Genomic DNA, 27,626 nt, shown 5'->3' with positions numbered 1-27,626 from the left:
ACATCTCAGAAACATAAATGAAGACAATCCCTAGAGATGCTCATACTGCTGGCAGACCAAGTTTTTAAACCTTCTGGCAACAGTCCATCTTGCTTCCTCAGTGGACAAAGTTTAATCCATTTAAACTGTCCCCGAATGGAAACTTACCCTATGAATTTCTCACAAAACACTAGGCGCATCTGCAATGGTCTCCAAGCAATGATTTAGAGACTAGCCAAATAGCAGTTTACTCTTTTTATGTTTAAAACCCAGGTCTGGTAGTGCTTATTATAAAAACCAGCTAGTAGTGCTTATTATTCTGATACAGGTGACAGACCTATTCGATAATACAGGAAAGATTCATTTCTCATCAAAGTTAGGCTATAATTTCTCTATTAGTTCCAGCGACTTGTTTATCAGGAACAAGGGTAAGGTGATAAAAAACAGTATGCAGAGGCAAGGAGGATAAGCAGTGCTAGGCTAACTTCAGGGATAACAAGATACAGGAGAAAAATTCTGCTTCTGATTAACCATGGACAGGGCTTAAAAGAGTCTGTAAACATCAGTGACCACTGCCCCACGCTTGCTACAACTGCCCCTACCGAGAAGCTTCTTCTGTCTGAGACTGCTCTCCCAGGTCACCCAGGCAATCTCCAAGACAAGAGGAAAACAAGGGTATAGGGACCAAACACACCTCAGAGTGAGAGTTCATGATGGGATCCGTAAGAAGTGTCAGGAATCAAGGGGGAGGGGTGGAGGAGCAGGGTTTGAACTGCATGAATGTAGTCAAATGGGCTACTAGAGACAGTCCTGTATCCTCTCGTTATTAGCAATATTCTGAAAGCGTTCACAGCTAAGCAGGTACATGACACAGCCTGAGTCCAGATGTGACTTCTAGTAAAACAGTGCCAAACTTGCCTGACATGGAACATTTGCAAAAATTTCAAAGGCTAAACTCGGATCCTCCAGTATTGCGTATTTTTAACTTCAAAATAACTTTAAAAATCCTTTAAAAACAAATGCACCTCTAGTCAGAAGACCTGAACTTGCATGTGGACTAGAAATAGGTGATCTGTCTTGGGATGCCCTAATCCTGATTTTTGCCTTCCATTTACTACTAAAGCAACACTACTGAATGACTTTGAGACACACATTTATAAAATGAGGCCGTTAGACTCAGCGGAGAACCTAAGCTGTGAAAAAGATTTAAAAAAACCAAAAAAACTAACCAAAAACACTCCAACAACAACAAAAAGAACCTCAAAACCCCCGCACAGCTAAAACATTACCTGAATACGCTTTTCTTCCTCTTCCCTCTTTTTCCTCTCTTCCTCTTCCTGTTTTCTCTTTGCCTCAATCTCAGATTTCCTATTACAGAAGAGGAGGAGGAAATGAAAATGTTATTACGATGCAAATGAACAAGAGATATGAAAACATCTTCCATAAAATTGAATGGTAATCCAGAAGTCAGTACAGTCCTGATGACAGGATGCTACATGTAAAGTCAAGATACTTTCCAAGTCTATCTGTATTTCCAGCTGCATCATACAGTTTCTTCCATACTCTGTTCTGACTACACTTACCTTATAAATCACTGGGAAAGGAAATGTTTTAACACTGCATAGCACACCAGGAGTACAATCCAAGCGACTCTCTAAGCATAGGAGTATTAAAAGCAACCTCACTGAAGTGCCTTCCCGATTTTTTTTCTCATTCTATAACCAGCAACTTATTCAAGACTCACAGACGTCTTTCCTCTTCTTCCTTCCTTCGTTGTCGTTCTTCCTCTTCACGTCTCTTTCTTTCTTTTTCCATTTCCTCCTGGATGCGTCGTAGCCTCTCTGCTTCCTCCTCTTGCTGTTTCTTCTTTTGCAGTGCACTCAGAAGCTGCTCTGAGCTTCTAACTAGAGCATCATATTCTTTCTGTATCTGTTCCCTAGTCATTATAGTGGTCTGTAAAATGAAATAATAAGAGGGGATTATATTCCTTTACTTCTGTACTTCACTTTTAAAAAATGTATAGTGAAAAAATATTAAGTGAAATGAGAGCACTGAGCAGTATAATTAAATTATATATACACTTCAGGGTGGGAGAGGAGCTTGAGCACATCCTTCCCTTCCTTCCTAAAATCCTGGGGATCCATTACTCTCCTCTCTCATATAAAACCATACAAAGTAATCTCCATTTTATCACTGAAATTAAACATTACTTCTCTTTATATCATGCCTCCATTTTTTAAACCTTGCAATTTTAAGCAACAGAAATTAATTCTTACCACGCTAAGATGAAAACTAAGGACCTCCTATGTGCATTTTGTGTCATGTTCTTAGCTTCTATAGTGGTTATTTACAGCTCTGCCTTTTATGTCATAGCACAGAATAGTTTCTCTTACTATGTGTGCTAGCACTCAGAAAAAATATTGGACCATGCTGTGACTAACTTTTTTTAAAAAGGTATTAGTAGCAAATAACAGGTTGAAAATACTTAAAACAATAGCCTTTGCTACATGTTTTCAAACCTCATCAATAGCTACAATTTAATTTCATTTTACAATTCACATTGATGTATACTAATAAAACTACAATACGGGGTGTTTGCTCACCTTTTATGAGGGTGTATCATAATGACAATCAAATTGTCTTATTTTTATTAGAAAAGAGAACTATAAGTTGACAGGTTAACTCTATCATCTTTTCAACTGTGATTTTAAATAGAAAAATCTTAATGTGGTACACTAAGAAAGCTATAACATTGCATGAAACAAAAATTCAACACATCAAATTTTTCCTAACATTAATAAATCCTAGTGAGCTTTCATTTTGTCTGTGTGCTCTAGTGGTAAGAAACAGAGAACTATAGACCCTGAAGCATAATCAGCAAGCTGAATTCTCTTTACTACCACATCTGAAAAAAACTTGTAACTGGAATATAAATCCCTTCACTCTGTGATACATGCTTGTACGTTTCAGCCCCAATTAATTTAAAACATTGCTAATATGCATTATTCCAATAATAAAAGCAACAAGCAAATTTATTAACAACACTTGTCTCACAATATCAACACACATTTTTGCTTTAAATTCTCCAGTGCCAATTTTGAAACAGATAATAATACCAAAGTCTAAACGTATGCACCCAGTTTCAGGATTCACTCCAGTTACATTCACAAATAATTTTAAAAAGGATTTATCCAGTGCCTCTGAAAATCAAGACCTCTATATTAAAATGTCTTTTCTATTAACAAAAATACATTGGCCTTCTACTTTAGATAAAGTTTTTAAAAGATTTCAGTAATAAGAAACTATTTCTCTGATTATTATCATACCTTAATTTTGGTCATTGAAGCATCAATAGAATACTCCAGCTCCTTGACCTGCTTGCTTGTCTCTGCTTTCCCTTCCTTCAGAGCACTTACTACTTCATTAAATTTTTCAAGTCTCTTCTTCAGGGTACGCACTTTTATCAGGCCATCAATGCTGTGAAGGTAGGACAGTTTATTTGTATTTTGAGATGTTTTTACAAGGTGATATTTTTAGAACTAATCACTCACATTAAAGAGGTAGATAGGGGAGACAAGTTATGCCTTCTGATAAAACTCACCCTCTTTTTTTGAAATTCAAACATTATCACATAAAGTAACTAAGCAATGGAGCCTTTTGCAAACAATATTAAAACCGATTAGCAGACAGTGACTCAAAATGGAAAAATGCATTTTTATTTTGAGAATTAATGTGGGGTTTGGGTTTTTTTTTCAATAACAAATCATTAGTATCCACTAGAGGATTTTGACTGGAGTGGATAAAGGTTGAGTTGTGCCACTTACCCAAAGAGCAACAATGGGACTGAATCAGATAAAATGTAACTACACAGCAGGGAACCCAGTCATTAGACCCCACAGGGAAAAAAAGAAAGTCTGGGGAAAAGAAGGGTCCAGGAAAACTTGGAGCTTTTTAAAGAACCAATACTGAAGGCCACACATACAAGTTACAACTCTGCACAGACAGTCTTCCTAGAAAGAAATCACTGCAGCTCAGATTCAGGAAAACAACATGCAAAAAGTAGAAACTAAATCAAACCATTAAAGATGAGTACAGAACAGCTTAAAAACACAGTGACGTGGTCAGAAATGCCAAGATTTAAAAAAAACAAAACAAAACATAACTACCAAAGGATGTAAAAGAAAACATTTTCTAAGAACCCCACTATTAAAGAAAAGAGAGGTGGATCTCTATCAAAGAACAAAAAGGTGTCAGCAGGGCTTAGTGATCAAAGTGGTTTTTCCATCAGTATTCCATGCAGTCAGATTAAGGCTAATGGAATTACTTAATTTCAAGAGGAGACAAGACAGACAGAACACACAATTACTTTTAAGATAAAAAAAAAGAAAGGGGGCCTATAAAGGAAGGTGTGAATGGGTAAAGGATGAAAATTAATGAGCTTAAATTTCATTTAGAGAGACTTAACTAAGGATTTCTAATAACTAGGTTATCACTGAAGGATTTTATGAAGAAAGAGCTAAACAAACATCTCTGAGGAAAGGTTCAGATTTAGTCTATTCATCCTTGGGAAAGAGAGAAGGACAACGGCACCTCTCGAAGTCTCTTTCAGTCGTACTTAGCATCATTCTATGACTTCAGATCTATTTAATTAAGCATACTAAATCTCCTCTTTACATTCACAAGAAAATATTGTTAAAAATCCATTTTCTTCAACCAAGGAATATCCTCTTACCGTGGTTTGTGCTTTCTCTTGCAAAGCCACATACGAATAGTCTTTTGTATTTTAATGCAGGCACTGGCTCGGTATTTTATCTTATTTTTCACTGTAAACACACAGAAGATACTGCGTCTCAATGGTTTACACAATTTAACACAACTCCTATATTACTCACACACTTGATGGCTCAAAACTGTATGCACACTACATGTGCTTGAGAGCCAGGTCTATACCAGAACCACAACACTTAAGACACAGCAGACAACAGAATCCTGAGCCAGGCATAGAAGCTCCCACCCAAAACAAACAAAGAATGAAGCGCATGCACACTCACAATAGTGCCACACTATCAACAGTGATAGGCACTTATTTGCCGATCAGCAGTAATTGCTGGGGTGGAGATGTTTGCCTCGTAATTCATGTTAGTGCTTTTAAACACGCAGTTTCTGTCCAGAGATGACAACCTCTGTGCAGGCACTTCCCAGAACTAACTGACTCCGTGTTGTCAGCTGAGAGTTGAACTACTGTTCTTTCCTACTGCTGTAGAAGTCTCTTCCCCACGAGACCTGTGATAACTAGTTACTCCTGTGCAAGTGTTTACCCAGGCTTCAGTAAGCACCCTAGCAGACTGGACACGGGAGATTGGTGGTGGGCTGTATGTCCCACTTTTAAAAACCTCTGCTCTAAGCCCCCCATATGTACCTAACATAAAGCATAAAAAAATCTCACCATCCTTGAAAGCAATTACTCAGACTTTAGTATGTAACCATCTGCTATACATGTCCTTAGCCAGATTTTAAGGTGATAATAATTGCTTTGCTATATTTTTAATAAACATTTTGATTTAATAAAACATAAGATACATACATTTAATCACTGAGAGAGAACACCATTGAACTTCTTTCCAACGACTGCAGATAAGCCAGCGATTCACTCGTTTAACTAGCTCTGCTAAGTGATCCGGATCAGACTTCATTATCTGATCAAACTCTGCAAACTAAATAAAAAAGTTTTACAAATGAGGAGAACAGGGAGTGTTAGACATTATTATTTAAGAGCATGTTGAGTTAAAAAGGTAAAATATTTTTAACATAAACTGTATGTCATCATTATATCAGCTTTCAATTAATTCAAGTGAGCAGGTGTGTCTGGCATCACTTTATTCTTTAATGATAACCAGAAATGACTACTCGTTTTTTTTGTTTGTTTGTTTGTTTAATGATGTGCAACACAGCATTTTGAATAATCCAACCATTTATTAATCACTAAAAATATCTACTGCCAAAATTTTTAAAAATTAATTGTTTCTCTACATCCTGAACACTTACTCTGGCCTTCCACAACTTCAAGAGACCTCTAATTTTGTACCTGGGAAAAAATAAAGCCCTGAAAGCACTTCTCAATTTTTAACCTTTGTGTAAGAGTCCAACTAAAGGCAACCTTTTCTGAAAATCCTGCACTTCTACTTTTCGGTAATTATGACAGTAAGAACATTCTTCTGGGACTACAATAATTTTCCCTTCTAGTCACAACAGCTCCCTAACTTTATCTCTTTTCCCTGCATAGCAGCAGCAATGCTCAGAATCACAGAAAGAGATTTCAGCTATAAGTAGATTTTACTAGAAAATATTTTTCCTTTGCTCTGACTTGCTCTTTTTAATAGTCAACAAAAGTCTTAAGTGACTGGTAGAACATCTGGGAATACAAGCATTGCATTAGGAATACAGCAGCATTAGCAACAAGACTATGAAACCAATTATGTCAGGTTTTTTGGTTGGTTGGTTTGGTTTTTTTTTTCATAGAAAATGAACAGCATTTACAAAAAACCTTATTTAAGTTGTCCACACTTTTAGCAATGTGTTGAACAATGTCACCTTCAGAGGTCCCTTCCAACCAAAATTATTCTAAGATTCACATTCGTGAACGCCAAAGAAACATTACCTTGCCGGGTCTAAAAAACACCTTGGTTAACCCAAATTTGTAATCATTTTCATTCAGCCCCAAGGCTTTAAATAGTGCCTGAAACACAGAAAACAGTTAGCATTATATTCTGCCTCCTTCAAAAAAACTAAAAAAAAAAGTTCAAAAAAACCCCCCACAATACATTTTCTGTCCTGGATGATACAGAAGAAGAAGAAATTTTTTTCTTACCTTGCAAAAGAGCCTAGGATCCAGTCGAGCCAATTTTTCAGGCAAGTATTTCTTGTACATATTATATAGTTCATGAAATGAAGCTCGCGAAGGGAAACCACCTTGCATCAAATCCAGAACAGACACCATTCCTAGATTCACAGAAACACAGGCGCAAAAGTTGGTATCAGTAAAATGCAAATGAAGCAGTGATTTTTATGATAACCAGTAGTTCATGACATAAGCCTTAACAACATTGTTCAGAGACTAAACACAAAGTTCAGCTGGGACTTGATCTAGCCTCTAACATTTCTTGATCATGTGATCATTCACAAAAAGTTAATACTGAACAGGTGAGAAGAGTGCATACAATTTTCTCCCTATTTGAGAGGTAAGTAACACCCAATCATACAGAGGATTTTTTTCTAATATTTCTTCTAAATATTTTTTTCTTTTTAGCAGACTTGACATTTTCATTTTTAAAGAAAAAAAAAAAAAAAAAAACACACACACAATGCCCGGCCAGGCTTTGTCAATGATATTTGTGAGATGTGGTACAGATGCAGCGTCAAATACATACGCAGTGCTAGAACATTTAATGTACTTGCACTACTAGGTATAAGCTGCTAAGGTGTAATTTTAATGTCCCGAATACTGTTACTACATTTTTGGCTGCAACTAGGACATCAGTAAAGCACAGACACAAAGTCAGTAAAAGGTTCAAATTACTTCAAGCAGCACAGGCCATGCCAGTTTTTGCGCGCTGCTTTACATAACCCCATCAACAGATTTTGCATGTAAGTTTTTAAGTTAGCCCTTAACTTGTGGTTGCTGTCTTTAGACTTAATCTTCTGCATATTTGCTGTCAATGGAAATTTGATTTGTTTACACTAAGTCTTTCTTTTTCAAAAAAGATTTCATAGCATTACATCTTGCTTTTTTAACATTACATATTATAACTTTGTTTCACTAGATTAAGCTCCATTTACTGTTACTAAAGTAAGCACATATGGAAAAGTGAACTTGTAAGACTGCTGTAAAACATTGCAATTACTGGGGGTGGGGGGGGATGGGGGGTGTATAATTTGTTATTTTTTCCTCTCTGACATGCCAAATGCTGTTAACCTGAAGAAACCTACTGCTAATGAAGTTAATGGAATTCTAATTGCTGAAAAGTTGTTAAGTTTTTGTGGCAATAACATGACACATTAAACATGTGGACTTGTCAAAACATCAGCTGCAGAACCTCGAAGTACCTTGACTTCAAAAAGAGAAAAAATTAAGCACAAGCTACTGAAAGTACAAAAATACAGAAAAGGGGAAAAAAATAAATATGGAAGTACTTTCATGAACAGACACCCTATGAAGAACAACAATACTAGCACTCTAATTCCCAAGCGAGCAGTTTCTTCTGTTGTTCAGTGGGGCATGAGCAAAACTGCTAATATTGTTTAAAATAAAGTGTAAAATTGCAAAGTGCCTAGCATTTCAAGAATAATGAAAATGCAGCATCGCAATCTGTAGTATATAAAGCAACAGGAAAGACTATGCTCAAGTGCCCTTGTTGGAAGTTCAGCTCCAAATAAAATTAACAGTGGTATAAAGAAATTTTGAAAAAGTAAAACAAGACTATTCAACTCTACCATAGTATCTATAAAATCAAAGAAAACAGGTGTTTCAATTATTAGATATCTCAGCTAATACTGACTGCCTCTAAATGCACACAGGAGTTTAACACTTCAACTGCCACAATAATTTAAAGGAATTGTATTGTTCTGAACTGCTGCCCTATTAACATTGTGGGCAACACAGAGAGATGGGATTTAGCTGCAGGTCAGGAAATCTAAATTTATGTACCAATATATGGCTACATGGCTTCTTACATATGCACCTGGTGTCTGAACTCTCATTATAATCAATGGAAAAACAGTTGACAGAAATTACATCAACTCTTCTCGCGAAGAGGAGACCTTATGGCTGTTCAGATTAATTATTTCTAGGGTTCTATTGACAAAAATGAGAGCTAAGTTACCAAGAATCTAAATAACTGTTTGTAAGGCATAAATAAGCTACCTTCTAGAAAGCAACAGTTCAAGCAAGGAAATACTGCTTCCATCTCATATATTTCAAACTTAGGTCAATCTATAGTGCCCAAAGTAATAAACAGAGGGAAAAATATCAGACATATACGTTACCTGAACACTGAAGCTGAGAGAGGATCTGTCCTCCTTCAAAATGGTGATTTGTCATCTTTAAATTAGGTTTGATACAGCGAATAAAGCTAGACCCCTATTACCAGAACAAGAAGTTAGCAGAATCTACACATTTTTAAACCTCCTGAAATAACAGTTAAGTCATTTAAGAATTATGGGTGGAGGAAAAAAGATAAAAAATAAAATAATAGTATTCTAAAAGAGAAATGCTGACATTCTTCTCTCATGTATCAGTTTTGCACTCTAGCCTTGGTCCTGATGTAACTGATCTCAATGCTCAAGCTATTAATTGGATCCTCAACTTTTGAGTTTTCACTCAACTGTTCTTTTTAACATTAGTACAATCTAATTAGGATTTAGCTGTCTAGATTCTACTACCCTCATTATCTTCTACAGTCACATCACCTAAATGATGTGGAGGACCTAAAGTCCTCCAGAGTTCACATTAGTGAACATGCTACCAGCCTCCTGACAATGGAATCATGCCAGATGAACTTGACCTTCCTTTCTTCTAACTTTTACTTTTTACAGTTTCTTTTGGCTCATGGCTTCACTCTCCCTTCCCCCATGTTGTTCCAGTCTGCTCCTCTCTTATCACTTGTGTGCGCTATCTATTTTGACCACTGCTTTCTCTGATCGTTTCACATTCATTAAGGATGACATTTTTGCAAAACACCATCCAATTATTCAGATCTTCCTATAACAGGTGGCTGCTAACGACAACCTACCTTATATACTAAAACAAAATTGGGACTGAGAAAACATACTACTACTCCTGGTTTGCAGTGTCTTCTCTCTTTTTCCATCTCTCAGCTGAGAGCGAGAGAGCACCTGCCAAGGGAGCTCTATGTTAACAATACATCCTCAGTCATGGGTTAGCTAAACTCAGAGTACAGCAAGGCTGGCCACATACTTTTTCCCTGGACTGGGTCTCAGTTCCAGTGTTCTGTGTGAAAAAGACCACCTTCCTTTCAGACCAGCCTCATAAGTACAGTAAAATCGTAATGTCGGCTACACTTCAGCACCTGTCCCATTTGTTTCCCATGTTTTTCCCCCTTTTTCTTTTTTGACAGAGCATAACCTCATATCTAGAATTGGTTAGAACATGCGATCAAGAGAAACAAGAATGTGCTCCTACAAGTGCTAAAAAAAAAAAAAAAGGGTATGTGGAGAATTCCACAAACTATCAAATTACATCAGCTAAATTAGCAAATACTCATTAGGGGAATCAGGTTCTTTGACCATCTGTGCATTTACAGCCTATCACAAAAGTGAAATGAAACACTATTTTTAACAGCTTTATGGAATCTGAAAACAGTAATTAATAATAAATTATGATCATCTGCCTTACTTCTAAAGAACATCTCTAAATCTTCTGCAAATTAGTCATCAGTGATAACCAGTGAATGGAGGGAGGTAAAAGTGACAAAAAAGGAGACTGCAGCACAGACAGATTTCATATTGTTTACTCAAATTGTGTAACTTCCATTCTACAACAACCTTTTAAAAGGTGGTGGTTTTTTTTAAAGTAACTCAACAATCATCACCTGCACAGCAAGACATTTCAGAAGTGCCATATAACTGCAAACTCTACAGCAATTACTTATCACATTTATTGTAAGCCGTATTGTTGAGATAATCAATTATGACTTATGTCAGAAAATTATGAACCTGCACCTGTATATATACTTACAGTACTGTGAAGCTTCTCAAGAAGCAAATTTAACTGAGTCTGTAAAAGAAAACAGGTATTTCAAGAATCTTACCATGACAACTACAGAAATATACACACAGAATAGTGATATAGCATTATTGCATGCATGTTTATTGTTAGTAAATCAGACAATTGATAAATCAAACGTTCACAAATTTTAACAAAATCATGCAAGTGTGCATGAATGGTCCTGTGGAAATTGCTTGCGTTCAATTGTACAACAATACTGTATGGACTAGTTACTACAACATAGTTATCAAAAAAAAAAGTGCAAGCCCATTTGGGAAAAGAAAGGAAATAATGCCTATGTAATAAAAGTATAAAGAAAATGAGACTGATCAGCAATAATTAAAAAAAAAACCAAACACTGAAAATCTGTGAAAGCCCAAATTTAATCTATAACAAGCATATATTTGTATGTTAAATAATTAACGCAGAAAACATATGCTCAGAGTTTTCTTCATTTTTTTGAAGCTAAGTCAACATTTAGGTGAATGAACCTGCATAATCTGTTTTTAATTCCAAACTTCCAAGTTTTTAATTCTCTGTTGATGACAATAGACTACAATTTTACAATCACATTTACTGAAGCTGGATTTCAACATACTGTGATGAGAAAAGGCCACAGTCCTATGATTATCTGGGGGCAAGTCTACAGGATCACCAGAGACTTAAGACTATCAGGGAAAATGAGTTACAGTTGCTATTGAATGTAACTGGTAGGGACTTAAAATATTCCAGAACCACATCAGGAAACAGCTACACTTTTACTTTACAGATGTGTCTGTTTTACCACATAGATTACTGCTGTGCCAGCCTTTCTAGTTTACTAGCAAGCGTTAAGTATATAGACTGAAGTAAGACAAAATTCTGTATGTCCTAACATATTCCTCGTTTTCTGTACTGGAACCAAAATTGAAAGGATCTGACTTTTGACTAATTTTTTTTTTTTATCCAGATCTTTCAATTACCTTGAATCCAAGAAACTAGATTTGAATGGGCAACATGCATCACCTACAGCTGCCAGTCTTCCAGCAGATAAAATTGGCCTGGGTTTTTTTTAACTTATCATGGATATGGTTAGAAAGAGAGAAGGAGTGCCAAAAGAGGTATGACAAACACTAATAACCTCCTGCTCAGTTCTCACTTACACGTACTCTTTATATCTCTACTTGAATTATGTTTTCTTAAGTTAGAAATGCTTAATTTTGGAAGGGACAGACTAATTTCCATCAACAAAATACATTTCTGCTAGAGGAAAAATACCCCTTCCTTATACTCTGTGATTTGACAAGAAATAAGCCAGAGCCATTCTCAGGTAAATTTCACTACTGAAATGATCATATGAATAAAACATATTGCTAAAACTACTGCTCTTTGCATTATCACTATTTAATCCATCATTACCGTAGTAAGGTAAAATCATCCCAAAGTTTCTTGAGTAGATCTGATGAAGTAATTAATCATTATTTCCTCAACTGATTTATAAGAATTAATTTTAATTAGTTATAAGGAAGGGATGTGTGAAGGATTTCATAAAGATAAGTCCCTGCAACATCATCTAGTAATTGATGTAATTAGAAGAATTTGAGACTGACTTACATACTGACGCACTAAGAATTCTTATTCTTAAAGAGATGAAATTTCTACTAAGATAATAGAACTTATTTTGATGTCATCTGAAGTGACATTTTCAAGGCTATTAGTGTTCATCAGCAGCACACGTGGTGTCTGGGAAGGTAACACTAAATGAATTACTGGAATTAACACATACATTCAAAATGCCATGAAACTTGAAAACACTGAAAGAATTATAGATTGATGGGCCAGATCCAAAGAGGACTTTCGTCACGTTCTAGGTGCAGAGGTGAACTCCAAAGTCCAAAAGGCAATCCAAAAAGTTCCCCACTCAATTGCTGCTTAACTTTAAAAATGCCTCCCTTTTTACTTCAGTCCTCCTTCGACAATGGTATCATTCACATGTCCACATGTACTGGATGTGGGGTGCTAAATCTAAGAGGAATTGAAAACCCAGATGGAAGAAAGTGGAAGCTATCCCACACAGTTGGTTTCATTCTGAAAATGCAGTTATAAAAACCAATGGATCCTAGCTTCACATACACAAGACTCATGGTTGCAAGGTTTGCTCAGAAGATGGCTTATCTGTATGTAATTTCAGTCTGCCTTCTGATCGCACATTTTATATTAAACCAACTGCTACAGTTTAATTCTACAACTGCTATATTAGAAGGAGGAGGAAATACTCGTCAGAGCAAAACTCAAGAGAGCAGGCTGCCCAATTCCCAGTTAAATACCAAAACCCCTACCTTACAAGTCAGGCTCTGTCTCCTACTCTTCCTGGCCTCATCAAAATTTTATTTCTGGCTACATAGCAACCCATCTCCAGAAGGGTATAAGGAGAATCCCCTTTGCCAGACTGACCAATAACTTGGCGCTACGGCAAATACAGTAGACATAAACCACTGAATACAGTATGGACCTGAAGCAGAATACTGTTGCTATACAAAAAGCAAGTGATGCTACCATATCCTTCCTGTTCTTCAGCCCCTGCTTTTTTAGAGAACAGTTCTAAACACTAGCCACAAGGTACGATTATGCAAGAAGGAATTTATCTTCCAGTCCTGATTCAGCACTTAACCTTGACATGGAACAGAAATGCAGAAACGCTCTTCTGCTATCGGCAGTGGCCCACTCTACACAAAGGTTTTTGGATTGTCTGATACCTGCTTTCCCCAGGGACTGCATAAGGAGTCTAGCTAGGAACGTGATGTGGGGTTTTAGGTGCCCTAGGTAAGGTAGCATACCAAAAACGTTGCGGCACTTGACTTGAAGGCATACAAATCCTTCATTGGATCTGGCCCAGATGTGTTGAGAAGAGCTCTTGCTGAAATTGCAGCAGCTCTACCAACAGAAAATCCATGAGATTGAAAAATTTACCTGCAGCCCATGGTTGTGCCTGCTTTTCATCTCTTAATTCCCCTATAGTTCTCTTTCTAGCCATCCTGAGCTGGAATAGTCCAGCTAAAATAAAACTGCTGAATGAGAAAAGGGTGCAGATAACATTTGGAGAAGACAAGGTTTGAAGGTCAGCTTTACAACAAGCAGAAGAAAGGAGAAAATGAGGAGAAGCATCAGATACAGGTATTGAGAAAGGAAACATTCAGCACAATGAACATCTTTCTGTGAAAGCCATGACTGTCTTTATATTTTAGAAGAGGAAAAACAGTGGTTAGGTTAGGTATTGAATTTTGAGGACAGCAAACTGTAGCCAATTGATACATCTTCTGGAATGCACAATTAAGATAGTATAGAAGAACACCTTTTGTCACATTTAGAGCTCCTTCAAGTCCACAGAATCCAAATTTAGATCTCAAGACTTTAAACCTTTTGAATAAAGACTTCCATGGGGCTTTGCAAAATTCTGTCTTAAAAGTTACTGTATAATCTCTGTAAGGACTATTATGAAACATCTTTTTGACAGAAACACATAGCATGTAGCTTGAATATACTGGTTTCTTACAATTCAATAGAAAAAACATCTTATTTAACAAAGTTTTCTTTGTATGAATCTCAAGTTACCACTAGTTCTCCCAACCTTATGTTCTACTTATTCCAAGTAACTTAAAAGTGGCATATATTACAAGAAGATAAGATTCTTTGCTATATTATGTTACCTTGAATTTGTTTCCCACACTGATGAAACTAAGTTTCCCAGCTTTTTGTTTGGGATCCTTGTTGTTGTTAGAGTTAGATTCAAATAGTTGTCGAACAAACTTGTCCTTGGATTCACATATAAGAGATTCAAGGGACATGTGCAAAGCATCATTGTTTTTTTCCACAAACTGCATCTGAAAAGACAACCCAAAAAATAATAGTACATTTGTTTAACTGCCCCAGTTACTTAAGTCTTAAAGAAAATTAAAGAAAACAATGTTATATACTCTAACTCAAAAATCAGCAAGAATATGTGGGGTAAATATTCATACATTATTTCAAACAACTTTTCAACTGGACACACAAAACACTAATGACAGAGAGAAAAGACAGTTCTTAAATTTGATGGATGTTGGAATCATGAAACCCAAGGTAAGGTTTAGTGCCTTTTAAAGATCAGTTGTGTTTTCGTCAATGATTATCCTCCTTGTTTCCATTTCCAGCACTCAGCACATCATCACTTGGGAGTTTTGAGAAGCTTAATTCTTCACTGTTTGTAATACCACTTAAGATCTGTTGTGAAATGGGAATTAACATGCACGCTTTAATCGGTGCATCTACACAGTTTGGAAAATAAAATGCAAAATGGTTATTTTAGTAGTACTATGACTATTTAAGAACAGGTGATTTAATAAAAGATATTGTCCCTTCCTACAAACCTTACCTCTCTGGCTTATTTAAATTGGCTCACTAACTTTTAGAAGTTAAGAACAATACATTACACTGAAATTCAGAGATCAAGACACTAGTATCCAATTTCACACTAACAAAATTCTCAATAGCTTTTGGTGCAACTTTAATAGTGACTTTGATATTTATGAACAGAAGAGGCCAAGACTAATTTGAAGAAAATATGGATTTGCCAGATATCCCATAAAGGGATGAGAATGGTGATGGAGAATCAAAGGACAAACACAGGCCTCCAAAATTCCCTTGGACTATGAAAACACAAGACTGGAATATGAATGCAGCCAGAGGAGCGCCCTCACCACAAATCAGACAGTGAGAACTGCCACAAGTACAGAGAAAGAGAAAGAAGTAACAGGTGAGGTACAAGGCAGCTATAGTCCAAAAGTTTTAAGGCCCAAGCTAAGTAAGTCCCTCTGAGGGAGGGAATAAATTAAGTCAAGCATATTAGCATAGCTTCTGGACCAAAGCTACCTCATATCTGATTAGCTCTGACAGCAGAGCTTATGTGTTCATATCTGGCTCCTCTGTTCCTGAAGACACTCTAAGGTATTATTAACATATCAAGATGAGGTACACAGTTAAACACAGAGCACTTGGAACACACGTGTTCCAATTTTATTTATTATTTTGATATTGACTCATTGAGTGACCTCAAAAAAATCAGGTAGGTAACACACAGGCTTCAATTTTCTTATTTGTAAAATGACCTACAGAATGTGCCTACTTCAAAACAGCACAGCAATCATTATCCTTCTTAGAGCATTTTGAAGTAAATAAGAACAAGCCCTTAAAGTACGCATTTTCAAATGACAAAAAAGCATCTTTGGAAGTAGCTTCCCTCTTACACACCGGAGTTACAGACCAGAACAACAAAGCATTATTGATCTTTTGTTTATCCTAAACTCTTATAAAAAAAAAAAAAAAAGGTTTTAGATATTAGCTTCAGGTGTTTCAATGTTTTTGTATGATGAATAGTCAAAAAAGTACAAGAATCTGGAATGTATTTTGAGGGTAGCAATTTCAGGTATTTTGTACTCTTACATGAATGATTCTATTGCCAGTAGAAAAACAAAAAGTATAAACTGTGACTTTTAATATAACATAAACAGTGATTGCATACAAGGATAAGAGTAACTTTTTGGAAGCATGCTTAAGTCTGACAATACTTTTATATCACATAGTATATTCCTCTCCCCAAGATGCAAATGTCTGTTGATGTAAGATTTGCAGTAGATCATGAATCAATCTATTTAATATTGACACCATTACCTATAGATTTATAACAAACTCTTACACAAAATATGTCACCAAAACAGTCTGTAATCTGAGAAGTTAAAGGAAACTGTCAATTCTGTCACATATGCACAAAATTAGTTTCAAAGCTAAGACATATCAACTTTTGAATTTCTCTTCTGATGAAAGGAAATTTTGTTATTTAACCTATATACACTGAAAAATACAAAAGTACTACAAAGCATAACAAAAATAGTTTTGCGTAAGTAAAATTACCGTCTCATAGCATACTGCTCCTGCAAAATGTCGGATAATAAAGCCTTCATCATCTCTGATATTTCTGTGAACAGCCAGTTTAGACTTTCTAGGAATCTGGAATTAAAAAGTTGAATTACAAAGAAGAATTACACTGGAGAGTGAGGAAACGTTTATTTGTAAAACATCACCATGATTCTGCCCAGGAGCACTAGGTGTTAAAAATGACATTTCCTGCAGTACAAATGTGATGACCACTGCCATTCCCGTTCAAACCAAGATATTCCAAAAACCTATTTTCATTCTCATTCACACCCTTAGATATTCAAAATAAAAGTCACCAGGGTAGCTAACACCAGCTAGTTGATTTTCTTTTTGCCTTTAATCAACAATTTCTATACCATTCATTCCACAGCTGATGAATAGCCTTGTCATATGAATAGGATTAGATAGAAGTTTAAAATATGTTTTTAGATGGTATATTTTAAAAGGCAACTACCTAGTTGATCGTACACATACCGACAAAAATGTTTCATTGCACAGCCATGCAGTTAAGCAAGATTAAGTGGAAACTTAAAGAAAGGTAAATGATGACAATTTTGTTCGGCTCCCTTTGCGTGCATTTTTTCAGCAGGGAACTTTTTTTTTTTTCATTTCAACAGAAGTCAGGTCCATAAATTGCAATAATTTGCATTAATCTTCCACAGAGTGCGGTATATTAAAGAATTAACAACAACAAAAAGGTTTTCCTTGTGTGTTGCCTATTTTCATCTCTGAAGTGCTAGCTAGACACTCCACGTGAGTCAGATATTCTCCAAAGCAAGCAATTTTTGAAAGGAACAACAAAATAGCTCATCCAATATGAAATAATCTAAATTCAAATGTGTTTCTATTTCCTTTTCATGCATTACATGTTAACAAACTTCAAAGGTAAGTGAAGAATATGGCTTTAGTTTCAGCAGGATATTAGAATTGCTATAGAAGACTTAAGCCTTCAGTGAACTTTTCAACAAACCTAATAACCAAACTTGTCCTTAACAAAAGAATATGGATTGTGCAGACTGGTACGGTATGAGATTTCTTAGGAAAGGTTTTCATTAAATTGAAGTGTTACTGTCAACTGTTCCAAGAACTGTTTTATTAAAACAAGACAGACAGCAAAAATAAACCTACAGAGAGTCTGAAATGGTCCTTGTGTTTTTGGTGCACAACTGAAGTAAAATGCTGGTCGCTTGGTTGGGGAAGACGATTTTCTTCATCCAAAATATCCAGTACACCTATTAATTTTGCTTCAATCAAATCTATTAATAAAACAAAATATGTTTACAAAAATTGAATATATAACCTCATATCAGAACTGAACATTACAAGTTTAAAATGCTACTGATCTGATTCTGTACAACAGTATCTAAGGAAAACTGTTAACACAAAACACAAAATGTCACTGCAAATTAATTCTACGTATCTGAATTGTTGATTTAATCGATATCCTATACTTACCAAGTTCTAACTCTAACACAAGGAACACAAGGGAAAAAAGATCAGGCATGGATTGTTTCATGTTTACCCTCGGTCTCAAGTTGAATTTAGTCATCTAATTCCCACAAAGTGCCTAAATGTTTCTGTGGTACAACCATAGGTCTTTATGGGATAATTGCTTATATTGTTGGGTTTTTTTTTAAAGCTTTTCATCCATGTTTCACCACGTCAAAACTAAAAGCATGAAAAAGGCACATACTTCATTCACAACAGGATCCAAGGAGAAAAATGAAATGCATTTGTTTTAAGAAAAGCAGATCAGACTTGAGCATACAGTGGTAGTTTCACAACTTTTTACAAGTGTATTCCCTTGACCTTTCACATACATATACAAAAGCCCTTGAAAGCTGACATAGAAATTCATGCTCTTGAAACTATTAGACACAAGAATTTTGCAGCTTTTAAAACTTTCTTGTATTATCTACGAAACTGTTCTTGTAAGAGGAATTTTAACTACCTACTTTTTCTTCTGTGTAAAGGAAGAAATGACTAATGCTTGTAGTGCAGCAATGCCTATGAACTCTTACTACAGATCGTAAATGGTATGAGGCTATATATAAAGCACAGAGAGCCCCGATCCAAAGAATTTATGCTTATAAAATCTGAATAAGCTAATTTAGCTACAGAGATGACTACCATTCCATCAAAACATTCTAACATATTAATGACTGTTTCTAAGATTCTTCCATAGAGTTAAAAATTGTCCACGTCAATATAATATCCCTCTCTTTTGTGACAGTTAATATTTCTACATGTTCACTGCTGTCACTGGCCTGGTCCAACACCTTAAACAAAATTGTATTTCAACAGAAACCAACATTATTTTTCTCGCTCACTTTCAAAAGAAACCCCTTTTCTCCTGACTATGCAAGAACAGAGAAAATGCACACATGCTGTGGTTTAACTAAGCTATAATTTTATTAACTTATCTAAGAATAACTCATACAATGAAGAAATGTGTCAAATCTGTGGTGGGGTGTCATATGTTGGTTGGAATAGTAGAAGGGGTCATGACTGAGGGACTTCTACTTGTACCGTTAGGGAAGCTGCCCAAACCTTTTCTACGGCATGAAAAGGCAACAACTTGGCAACAATCTCTACAACCTGACCCATGTTCCCCCTATGAGTCAGAGAGAGACCTTTTCTTCCAATAGGCACCAGGGAACCCCTTTTGACCCTGACATACGTTTCAAAAATAGAAAATAAAAAAAACACGCACTGGGGGCAGAAGCAACCCTTTTTATAGAAACATAAAAAGGGTTTATGTCTCTAAACCGTAACAACATTTTTGGGAACAGCGTCAGGCTCATAGGCACATTATTAAACACATTATTAAACCACTAGAAGAGATAAGATTTGTATTCATAGAAGTCACGTTATTTCCTGTTGCTATGCTTTTTTTCCCTCCTCCAAATACCTTCCTGTTGCTTTTTCACAAGATGGCTAAGAGGTTTGCTCGACAAGAGTTGCCTTTAGTTAAGTCAGAGTTAGTGACTGTACAGTCCTATCTGCCAAAGTGAAAACTTCTTCAGCAGAGCTACAGAAACTCAGAAGAACCAGACATTTTGCAACAGATGTTAAATTCTGTCACACTCTGCTCAGCCAGGACTGACTAGTTACCATAAACAAATTACTGTAAATGCAAAAGCAAAATGAATACACCAATTTGGAGAACACAAAACAAAGCCAAAACAAAATCACATCATCATCTTAAGCCTTTGGTATGTATCAGTCTGTGGAAGCCTAAAAGCAGCAGTAACATCTACAGCCTGTTGCCTATAGTTCATTTTGTTTCTTTGCTCACTGGCTCAAAAAAGGTGGGGGGGAAATGAGATGGGATTTTTTCAATTCATGGAACATTTTTCCCCAGACACCCTCACACCCTCTTCACTTTATTTACCCTATCTAGGTGTTCTAATTAGTTTTCTAGGAAAATGCACAAGAAATTCACAAGTCCCAGCTGCAGTTATTACACACTGTAGGACAACATGGCTCTATTACCAACCAGAACTGGAATGTTATACAAAGCTGGAAGAATTCACGAGGTTGCAACAGTCATTAAAAGCATAAAATTACTAGTGCTACGCATATTTTGCCTCTTCTGCTTGAAGCTTTTTTCCTCCATGACGCTAACGAATAGCTTGACATTTCAAGACGTACATACCTATACAGTCCTGATTATCTACATAGCGCACTTCATTAACCCCCAGGCCTTCTTTTTGGTAAAGTTCTTGTTCCTAAAAAAAAAAAAAAGTAACTGAAAAGAGAAAACACCACTCACCATATATTTTTTTTACCCACCAAAAATGTTTTTTTAAATAAACATGAAGACATTTTTAAATACACCATGAATCAACACAAATTTTAGAATTTCCTTCCACAGCTTAATATATTCTAACTTCACCTCCTTAATGATATGCCCATGCACTTAGATACTCCCATTAGGTATGAGATATTGTCCAGTATCTGGATGCCTCATTTTAATGAATGGTAAAAAAGACGATGAAAAAAGATGGTTGGTTTTCAAAAAGCCATATTCTTTTCTGGCACAACCAGATGTCACAGTAGGAAAACAGTTTGTCAACTGAATTTTTTTTAATCTAAGCATAATGTGCAATCTTATGGAAAGCAGTGCTACTTTAAGTATCTCTTTGCTAAAAAAATAAATCCTCAAATATAACATTAAATATTAACATACCTCTTTCAGAATCCTTTCATTAAAAAACTGCTGCAGTTTTTCATTACAGTAGTTAATACAGAATTGTTCAAAACTGTTGTGTTCGAAGTATTCTGAAAAACAGAAGTTGAATTTCTATGATAAACCAGTTTTCCAAGAATTTATATTACATAGTAACTAAGAAAAGCTTCACCGTGCTAATATTTAAAGATGTGTTCAGATCCATATCTGTTTCTTTCAGTAAAATAAAACCTTTTACAGATTTTCAAGTTGCACATAATACAGATATAAAAATACTGTGGCAGACAATATTTCTAAGACAAATAACAGAGAGTTATATCTGACAGCAAACCAAAGCAAGATGCTACCATACAGTGAAACTGCATCAATACATCCTCATGCATCTATGTTACAACAGGCTGGCACAGGATATCACAGCTCTAGAGACCTGAAAACGAAAGGTTCCCTTTTTCACTGTTCTTGGACCACCTTCGCAGGGCAAGAGCACACCAGAAAACATGCCCTGTTCTGAATCTCAGGGAGCCAAACAGGACGAAAGCTTTACGGGAACCATCAACGCCCACCACTTCCAGGGAACAACCAGGAGCCCAAAGTCCAACTCTGTAACAGAACTACCCAGCCTCCAGGAAACATTATCTTAATTCAGAGACTTCATTTGCCTGTCTGTCAGTATGCAGTGATCTTCTCAGGACTGAATGGGAAAACAGCATGCACATGCAATATCTTTCTTAATTTTACTGGGTGGCCACAGTAAGATTCCATTCCAAACTTTGAGTCCTTCAAAACCTGCGTCTATGTAGACACTACAGGAATCTGAAACCATTACAAAGGTGCCTAGTTTCACACTAACACTTGTTAGTGTTATTAGGTCATCAGGAGAAGCTCTAGACCTCCTCTACATTCTTGTATCTCAGGAAAATGAGGCTTTATCTGCTCTCTTGGTATCTTCTTAAGCCATTGTAAGCCATCCCACCCACCACGACCAAAAAGAAAACCCTCCCACTCTCCATTACAGAATTTATCATTGAATCTTTGGTGGCAATAATAGATGAATAGAAAATTTATTATTTTTCTTAAGTATACTTACCAAAACCAGCTATATCTAGAACTCCAATGAAGAAAGAAGAAGTCTCAAATGGAAAACACTGGTTTACCCGGTTCACTACATGGTCAAACAGATGACTATAAACCGTTTTAGCCAAGGCATCACGAGCATTGTTTGCTTGTTCCACTTTCAAGGGTACCCTAAAAAACAAAAATACAGATCTTATTTTTCAGAATTCCTTACTCTGAAATACTGAGATTAGACTCTAAACTTAAAAAGAGCCTTTCCAATTATGGTAAATTAGGACACAAAAAAACCTGAGCTCTAGGCCCAGGTAGGAAACAATCTTGCCCAGTCAGACTAACTATCTTATCTGTAAAAAGAAAGAATAATGTTTTACTATCCTCAGTAGAAGTAAGATGCAGATGTTTTCATACTCATTCATTAGATAATTAGAAACTATATTGATAACTGCCAGAGAAAAATATTTAAAATATATACATTCCTATCTACAAAAAAAAATTTCAACTATTTATTTATGAGCTGCCTAATTACAATAAAACCTATAGTTCAGTTTTGCTGTGACACCTTTGTCCCTATGCTTTCATAAGGGCTATAACTAAAACTATAAGGCTATAAATTAATCAGTAACAAAAATTAAAAAACATAGATAAGGGAGTGTGTTCTCATGGTGAAAGTTAGATGCAATCCTGAAATAAGGATTCTTTTTAAACACTGGAAGAAGGGGCCTTTTAAGAGATGAGAATTTATTCTCCCTCCCTTATTTATAAACCTTTATTCTGCATTGTGACTATTTATTACAAGTTTATATCCCAGTTTAGCAGTTAAAGAAAAACCAACAAAAACCCCATGAGTCACAACTTCAAAGCCTATGAAATGCATGAGAAAACTGTAGGAATATCAGGCAAATATAACTACATATTTAGCTATACCTATAATTATATATATGGCACTACTTCCTAAAGTCAGTATGATAGTGACACGCTTAGCGTGCATGTATTTCAAAGCACCCTTAACCACCTCGTTTCCTGGATAAATACATTCTACAAGACTTCTGGGTTTTTTTTAATAGGTTTCAGATTAATAGATAAGAGTACCAAAACTAAAAAACAGTTACACTGTACACAGCTGAGGAAACAATTGTAGAAGTCTCCAGAATAAAACAATTGATACAAGGATGAAGCCTTAAGCAAGCATTTAAGAAACAATGTGAAAGGAGTATGAAAAACGAACTTTTCACTTTATGGTATGATTGCAAATTGCCCTTAGATCCTAATCATGTTGCCAAAGAATTCAAAAGCAAAAGTCCCACTAATCTGTACAGAATCAGACCAGAACAGAATCAGACTGTCAAAGATCAAAACTCTCCAAAGGATTTTTACATGTCAATAAAAAAATATAAATACAAAGGGAAAAAGATTAAATTGAAATACTGGTAGCCCCTTGACCAGACAGCATCAAAATTTCATGCATGGAAAGAAGGCCTACAATTTAGAACAACTATAGGTACACAAAGGCTTTGTACAACACTGTATCATGACATACAGATATATCCAATGTTAAAGTAAATCAAAAGAAGAGATTTTTAGGGACAGAGCCTTCGCTAACTAAACTGATAAAATTTGCAGGGAGGAACAGGGAGAAATAATGCCAAGATTTTTATCACACCAATCCTCTTTCTCATGAAGAATACAGGATGATGGCTGTATGCCAGAAGCTCTTATGCTTTTTCTAAATATCTCAATCAGTTGGCTTAATAAAACAAATCACTTCTCCCCATACAATACCCTATATTGCTTCTCCCCGTATACCTTGCCTCTCATATCCTTGGACCACCAGCACTACAATAACAATTAGTAATAATCAAAGGATGGACTGTCCATCTGAGGTGGTGGATAACCAATCATGGAACTTCTCAAGTATGCAGCAAATCTACGTTTAAAAAAATACCTCTAATCTGAACTGTTCGAGTAAGCCCTATGTGCAAGGTTCAAGACGTCACTGCTGCAGAACTGCCCTGTCGCCCCCTCCAGGTAGTTTTCCGCACACAGGAGTAAAAAGAACCGGTGGGTCAGAAAAGGAAAACCTAACGCTACACAGCTTATCCATATTGCATCATTTCCTTCACTTCCCAGGATTCACAAGCACTAAACTAACTCATAATTATTATTTATATATTTTTTCAAGGATGATACTTCTGATGCAGAAACATGAGACTGATGGAAATCACTTTCTATTGTGACTGGTAAGTCAGGGAACCAGAGATTCTGTTCACTGAAGACATCTGCAGCAACATTACATTAGATAGTAATTAGCTTTAACACACAATCTTGTCTTCCACTAAGTATATTCTGACTTATCTTAAGGTAACAAGTACTGACAGAAATCTTATCTTATAAATAGAAGGAAGGTACCTTTACATTCCATTCTGATACGTTTAAGAGATCAGAATACTAATTCCCACGTCAGCTGCAGGCCTATTATATAATACAATCCACATTTATGCTTTCAACTTCTTTTTTTAAAGTATGTTAAACAACATGGCAGAGTCATATTTCTAGAGCATGTATTTATAAAATGGCCCTGTTCTTCAAAAATAACAAATTCTACCATTATTAAGTAGAATTCCAGAGACTGCACAAAACCCTATTGTTATTTTAAATTATCATAGTATGCAACAGAAACCCATGGAAAGAAAACGTAACTCTGCAATGTGTTCTGCACAGCTGAAAGTACAGAACCACAAAACAATGCTGAAATTGCACTGAGCCAGTCAATACAGAATAGCCCTATTACAGAACTGACATTCGGCATAAGCAACTTCCTTCTTGTGAACTTGCTTTCCCTGAGCTCCTCCTTTCCTCTGGTCTGCATACTGACAAAGGAATCTCTTTCCTGCTCCTGTTTCTTGTCTGAACAGGAAAAGATGTGTCTTCCCTTCCTCCATTTCACCTTCTCCCCCTCTCCTCCATCCATCAGCTACTTGTAAGGAACAGAGAAGAAATTCTTCCAATTTTCTAAGCTATTTGGTAAAGCTGCAACAAAAAAAACTTGTTTGGTCTTCGTACTAATTTCTTCAGCAAGGTTTCCAGTGATCCACTGAGTCTGAGGCCTAGGGGAAAGCGCTCTCACAGGCTGAATTTACCCTGTGGACAATTCCATGCAGTCCCCCAAAATTTTCCACAACAAATAAACTGCAATTAAAATATGTATAATTTGCCCATGGTTGTCAACAATTAAGGGACAGAGAGCAGGTGAAGCAATACCTGTCAATCACTGTCACCCAATCTGGTTACTGCTTCACAAAAAAAATGGCCTGGATGAAATAACCCTACCTAGTGAAAGGCCTATGGTAATGAAAGAATATAAGCAGCACATTTGTAATTTAAGAAAAGTTAAAGTTCAAAAAACTGTAGAAAAATATTTTTTTTTACAAAAACATAATTTTGAAGTGACTAGCCTCCCAATGTTTTTCCAACAGAAGCTTCAAGTACTACCACAAAAAAAAAAAAAAAAAAAAAGCATTTTGGTAGAAAACATACTCCAAAAGAAGGTGGACAACCTGGAATGATGTCAGTTTATATTTTTCACACGGTAAAATAATTTACTTTGTGATGACAGAGTTCTGTTTGAAAGTCTTCTTGGAAAGGGAGAAACTGAGTAAGAGATTAGTACAGTGCATTTACAGTCCAAGAGGTGTACCAGCTTTTGAATATTTACACATCATTTCTCTCTGTTAACACACTTCACATGGATGGCAAAAACATCAGCCGACAAGGTGATCATTATGCTCTTTTTGGGAGACTAACAAGGACAGATAAATGTAGTGCAACTGTCAAGTCTCCCTGGCAGTCCACTGCACATTAGTATTTAATAAAATCCACGGAGAGAGCATTTAGCATCACCCTCCTACTGTTCCTTGTTGGCTCCATTGTGCCCAGCAGAACAAAGCCTTTTTTATACTCTGAGCACAGTGATTTCAGCTGAGCTATTTATTCGCTGTGACCTATTAGGACTCACATGATCTACTTGCACACAAAAGGTCCCTAAGAAAGAGAGAGAGAAGTGAGTAGCTCTTTAGGTTGCTGGAACAAAATAAAACAATGTACTTGTCAAAACTCTAATATTGATAGCAATCAAATAGTTTCTAAACTATGCTACCATAGAAAAACCTGGTGGCTGTTTAATATCTAGAACAGTCCAATCCACTTTCCTTGTACATGCAGTAAGCCACAAGAGAAGATACTAGTGTATTTATTAGCATATGTTTGCTTTTAACTGCACAAGTTTAGAAAAGGCTAGAGAAAGAGGCTTAATGCATTAATCCTTTAAGATGGTGGAAAGAGTCCTCTGAATTAGTTTTTGCCATCCACAAAATGAAACATTGGGGAAAAATAAGATCTGCTGGCACAAAAACATAGCTCCTTGTGTTTGCAGACTTTTGAAACAGTACACTGCTAGCAATGCCCCAGGCTTATCGGGATAAATATGCTGGAAAATCTTTAGTGTCTTAATCCAAAGTGAATTTGAAGCTGTGACAAAAATTGTATTTGTTCTCAAGAAACCTTCCTTGACAGGGTCACTTGAGATGTGGTGAAAGGGAAGCAGTATATTATGATACACCTTTGCTTTAGTGCTTGGTATGTCACACCAAACATTCTCAAAAGAAAACTATACAGACATGCTTTATCTGTATGTTATGTGTACAACAGTCAAAACTAATCTGTTCTCAGAGGCTGAGTGAACAGTTCACTGAGAGCATTTCCAGTGGGATGCCATCTGAATCCAACATGGATGTGGTTTGTTCAAACCCCTTCTGCTTCTAGTTAACACTTTCACTTAAAAGGAATGCAAAAGTAAGGGTATTTTCAAAAAAAGATCTGATAATACTGAACTAAGAAAGCAGAAAATCTTGGTGACAAGATTAGCATACAAAATTATTTTCACAAATTGAAGATATGATCTAAAAATCCACAAGGTAGATTTTGGTAAAGGAAAGTGTATGGTGGTATACTCGGGAGAATTCAAAAATATAAAGGCAAGATGGAGAATAACCAGGTAAGCAGTGAGTCAACAGAGAAAGATCAGCAGTTATAGTGGATCACAAGCTGAATTAAGTAAAAAACGTTACTAACTTTCAAAACCTGCAATTCTCATAGCGCCATGCGTTAATATGAGTACCATCTGTACTGCATAATATATAATTTTCTACTCTAATGTTATCTGTAATACTGATAAAGGTTCTCCTGGACGAATATATCAAAGATTTTGCTGTCAACTTAGACATAGTCTGGAAGAGAGCAAATAGTAAAACTTGGAAAATACTGGCCACTGGAGGCACTTTGTCCTGCAAGACCCACGTCTTCCTACATGTAAAGATAAAGAGAGAAATTATTTGTAACTTTCCATATCAGCTGATAAGGCAGCAAGATGATAGTGACTAACAGTCCCCAATTTCTAATAACTGGGTGGGAGAGGAGGAATTTATAACCACTTTCCAGAAATGCACTATTGAATATATTACGAAGAGATCTAGATCTTGAGCTTTTAACTGAAGGCAGAATAAACCCTCCCCAATCATTACTTACCATTTGACACTGCATTATAACTTTTTCCATGGTAGTCACTATGAAGTTCTAACTCTTGAACATCCCTTC

General features: G+C 36.0%; 1 protein-coding gene across 6 annotated transcripts in view; it reads right to left on the bottom strand.

Moving 5' to 3' along the window:
* The window catches only part of MYO6 (myosin VI), a 115,112-nt gene that overhangs the window by 20,218 nt on the left and 67,268 nt on the right, over window positions 1-27,626 (bottom strand). For all 6 annotated transcript variants that reach the window (XM_076333104.1, XM_076333108.1, XM_076333109.1 and 3 more), the window contains exons 13-27: window positions 21,991-22,148; window positions 20,904-20,995; window positions 20,370-20,442; window positions 17,840-17,967; window positions 16,688-16,783; window positions 14,449-14,622; window positions 10,733-10,771; window positions 9,022-9,115; window positions 6,848-6,978; window positions 6,638-6,715; window positions 5,564-5,693; window positions 4,712-4,802; window positions 3,306-3,456; window positions 1,724-1,932; window positions 1,269-1,347 (exon numbers count right to left, since the gene is read on the bottom strand). In XM_076333104.1, the coding sequence (XP_076189219.1) occupies window positions 1,269-1,347; window positions 1,724-1,932; window positions 3,306-3,456; window positions 4,712-4,802; window positions 5,564-5,693; window positions 6,638-6,715; window positions 6,848-6,978; window positions 9,022-9,115; window positions 10,733-10,771; window positions 14,449-14,622; window positions 16,688-16,783; window positions 17,840-17,967; window positions 20,370-20,442; window positions 20,904-20,995; window positions 21,991-22,148 (1,723 nt within the window). The remainder of the gene's footprint in view (window positions 1-1,268; window positions 1,348-1,723; window positions 1,933-3,305; window positions 3,457-4,711; window positions 4,803-5,563; window positions 5,694-6,637; window positions 6,716-6,847; window positions 6,979-9,021; window positions 9,116-10,732; window positions 10,772-14,448; window positions 14,623-16,687; window positions 16,784-17,839; window positions 17,968-20,369; window positions 20,443-20,903; window positions 20,996-21,990; window positions 22,149-27,626) is intronic.

Source organism: Aptenodytes patagonicus, chromosome 3 (assembly GCF_965638725.1).
Source record: "Aptenodytes patagonicus chromosome 3, bAptPat1.pri.cur, whole genome shotgun sequence".
NCBI lineage: Eukaryota > Metazoa > Chordata > Aves > Sphenisciformes > Spheniscidae > Aptenodytes > Aptenodytes patagonicus.
Note: the sequence above shows the minus strand (reverse complement) of the source record. Positions and strands in the feature narration are given on the sequence as shown.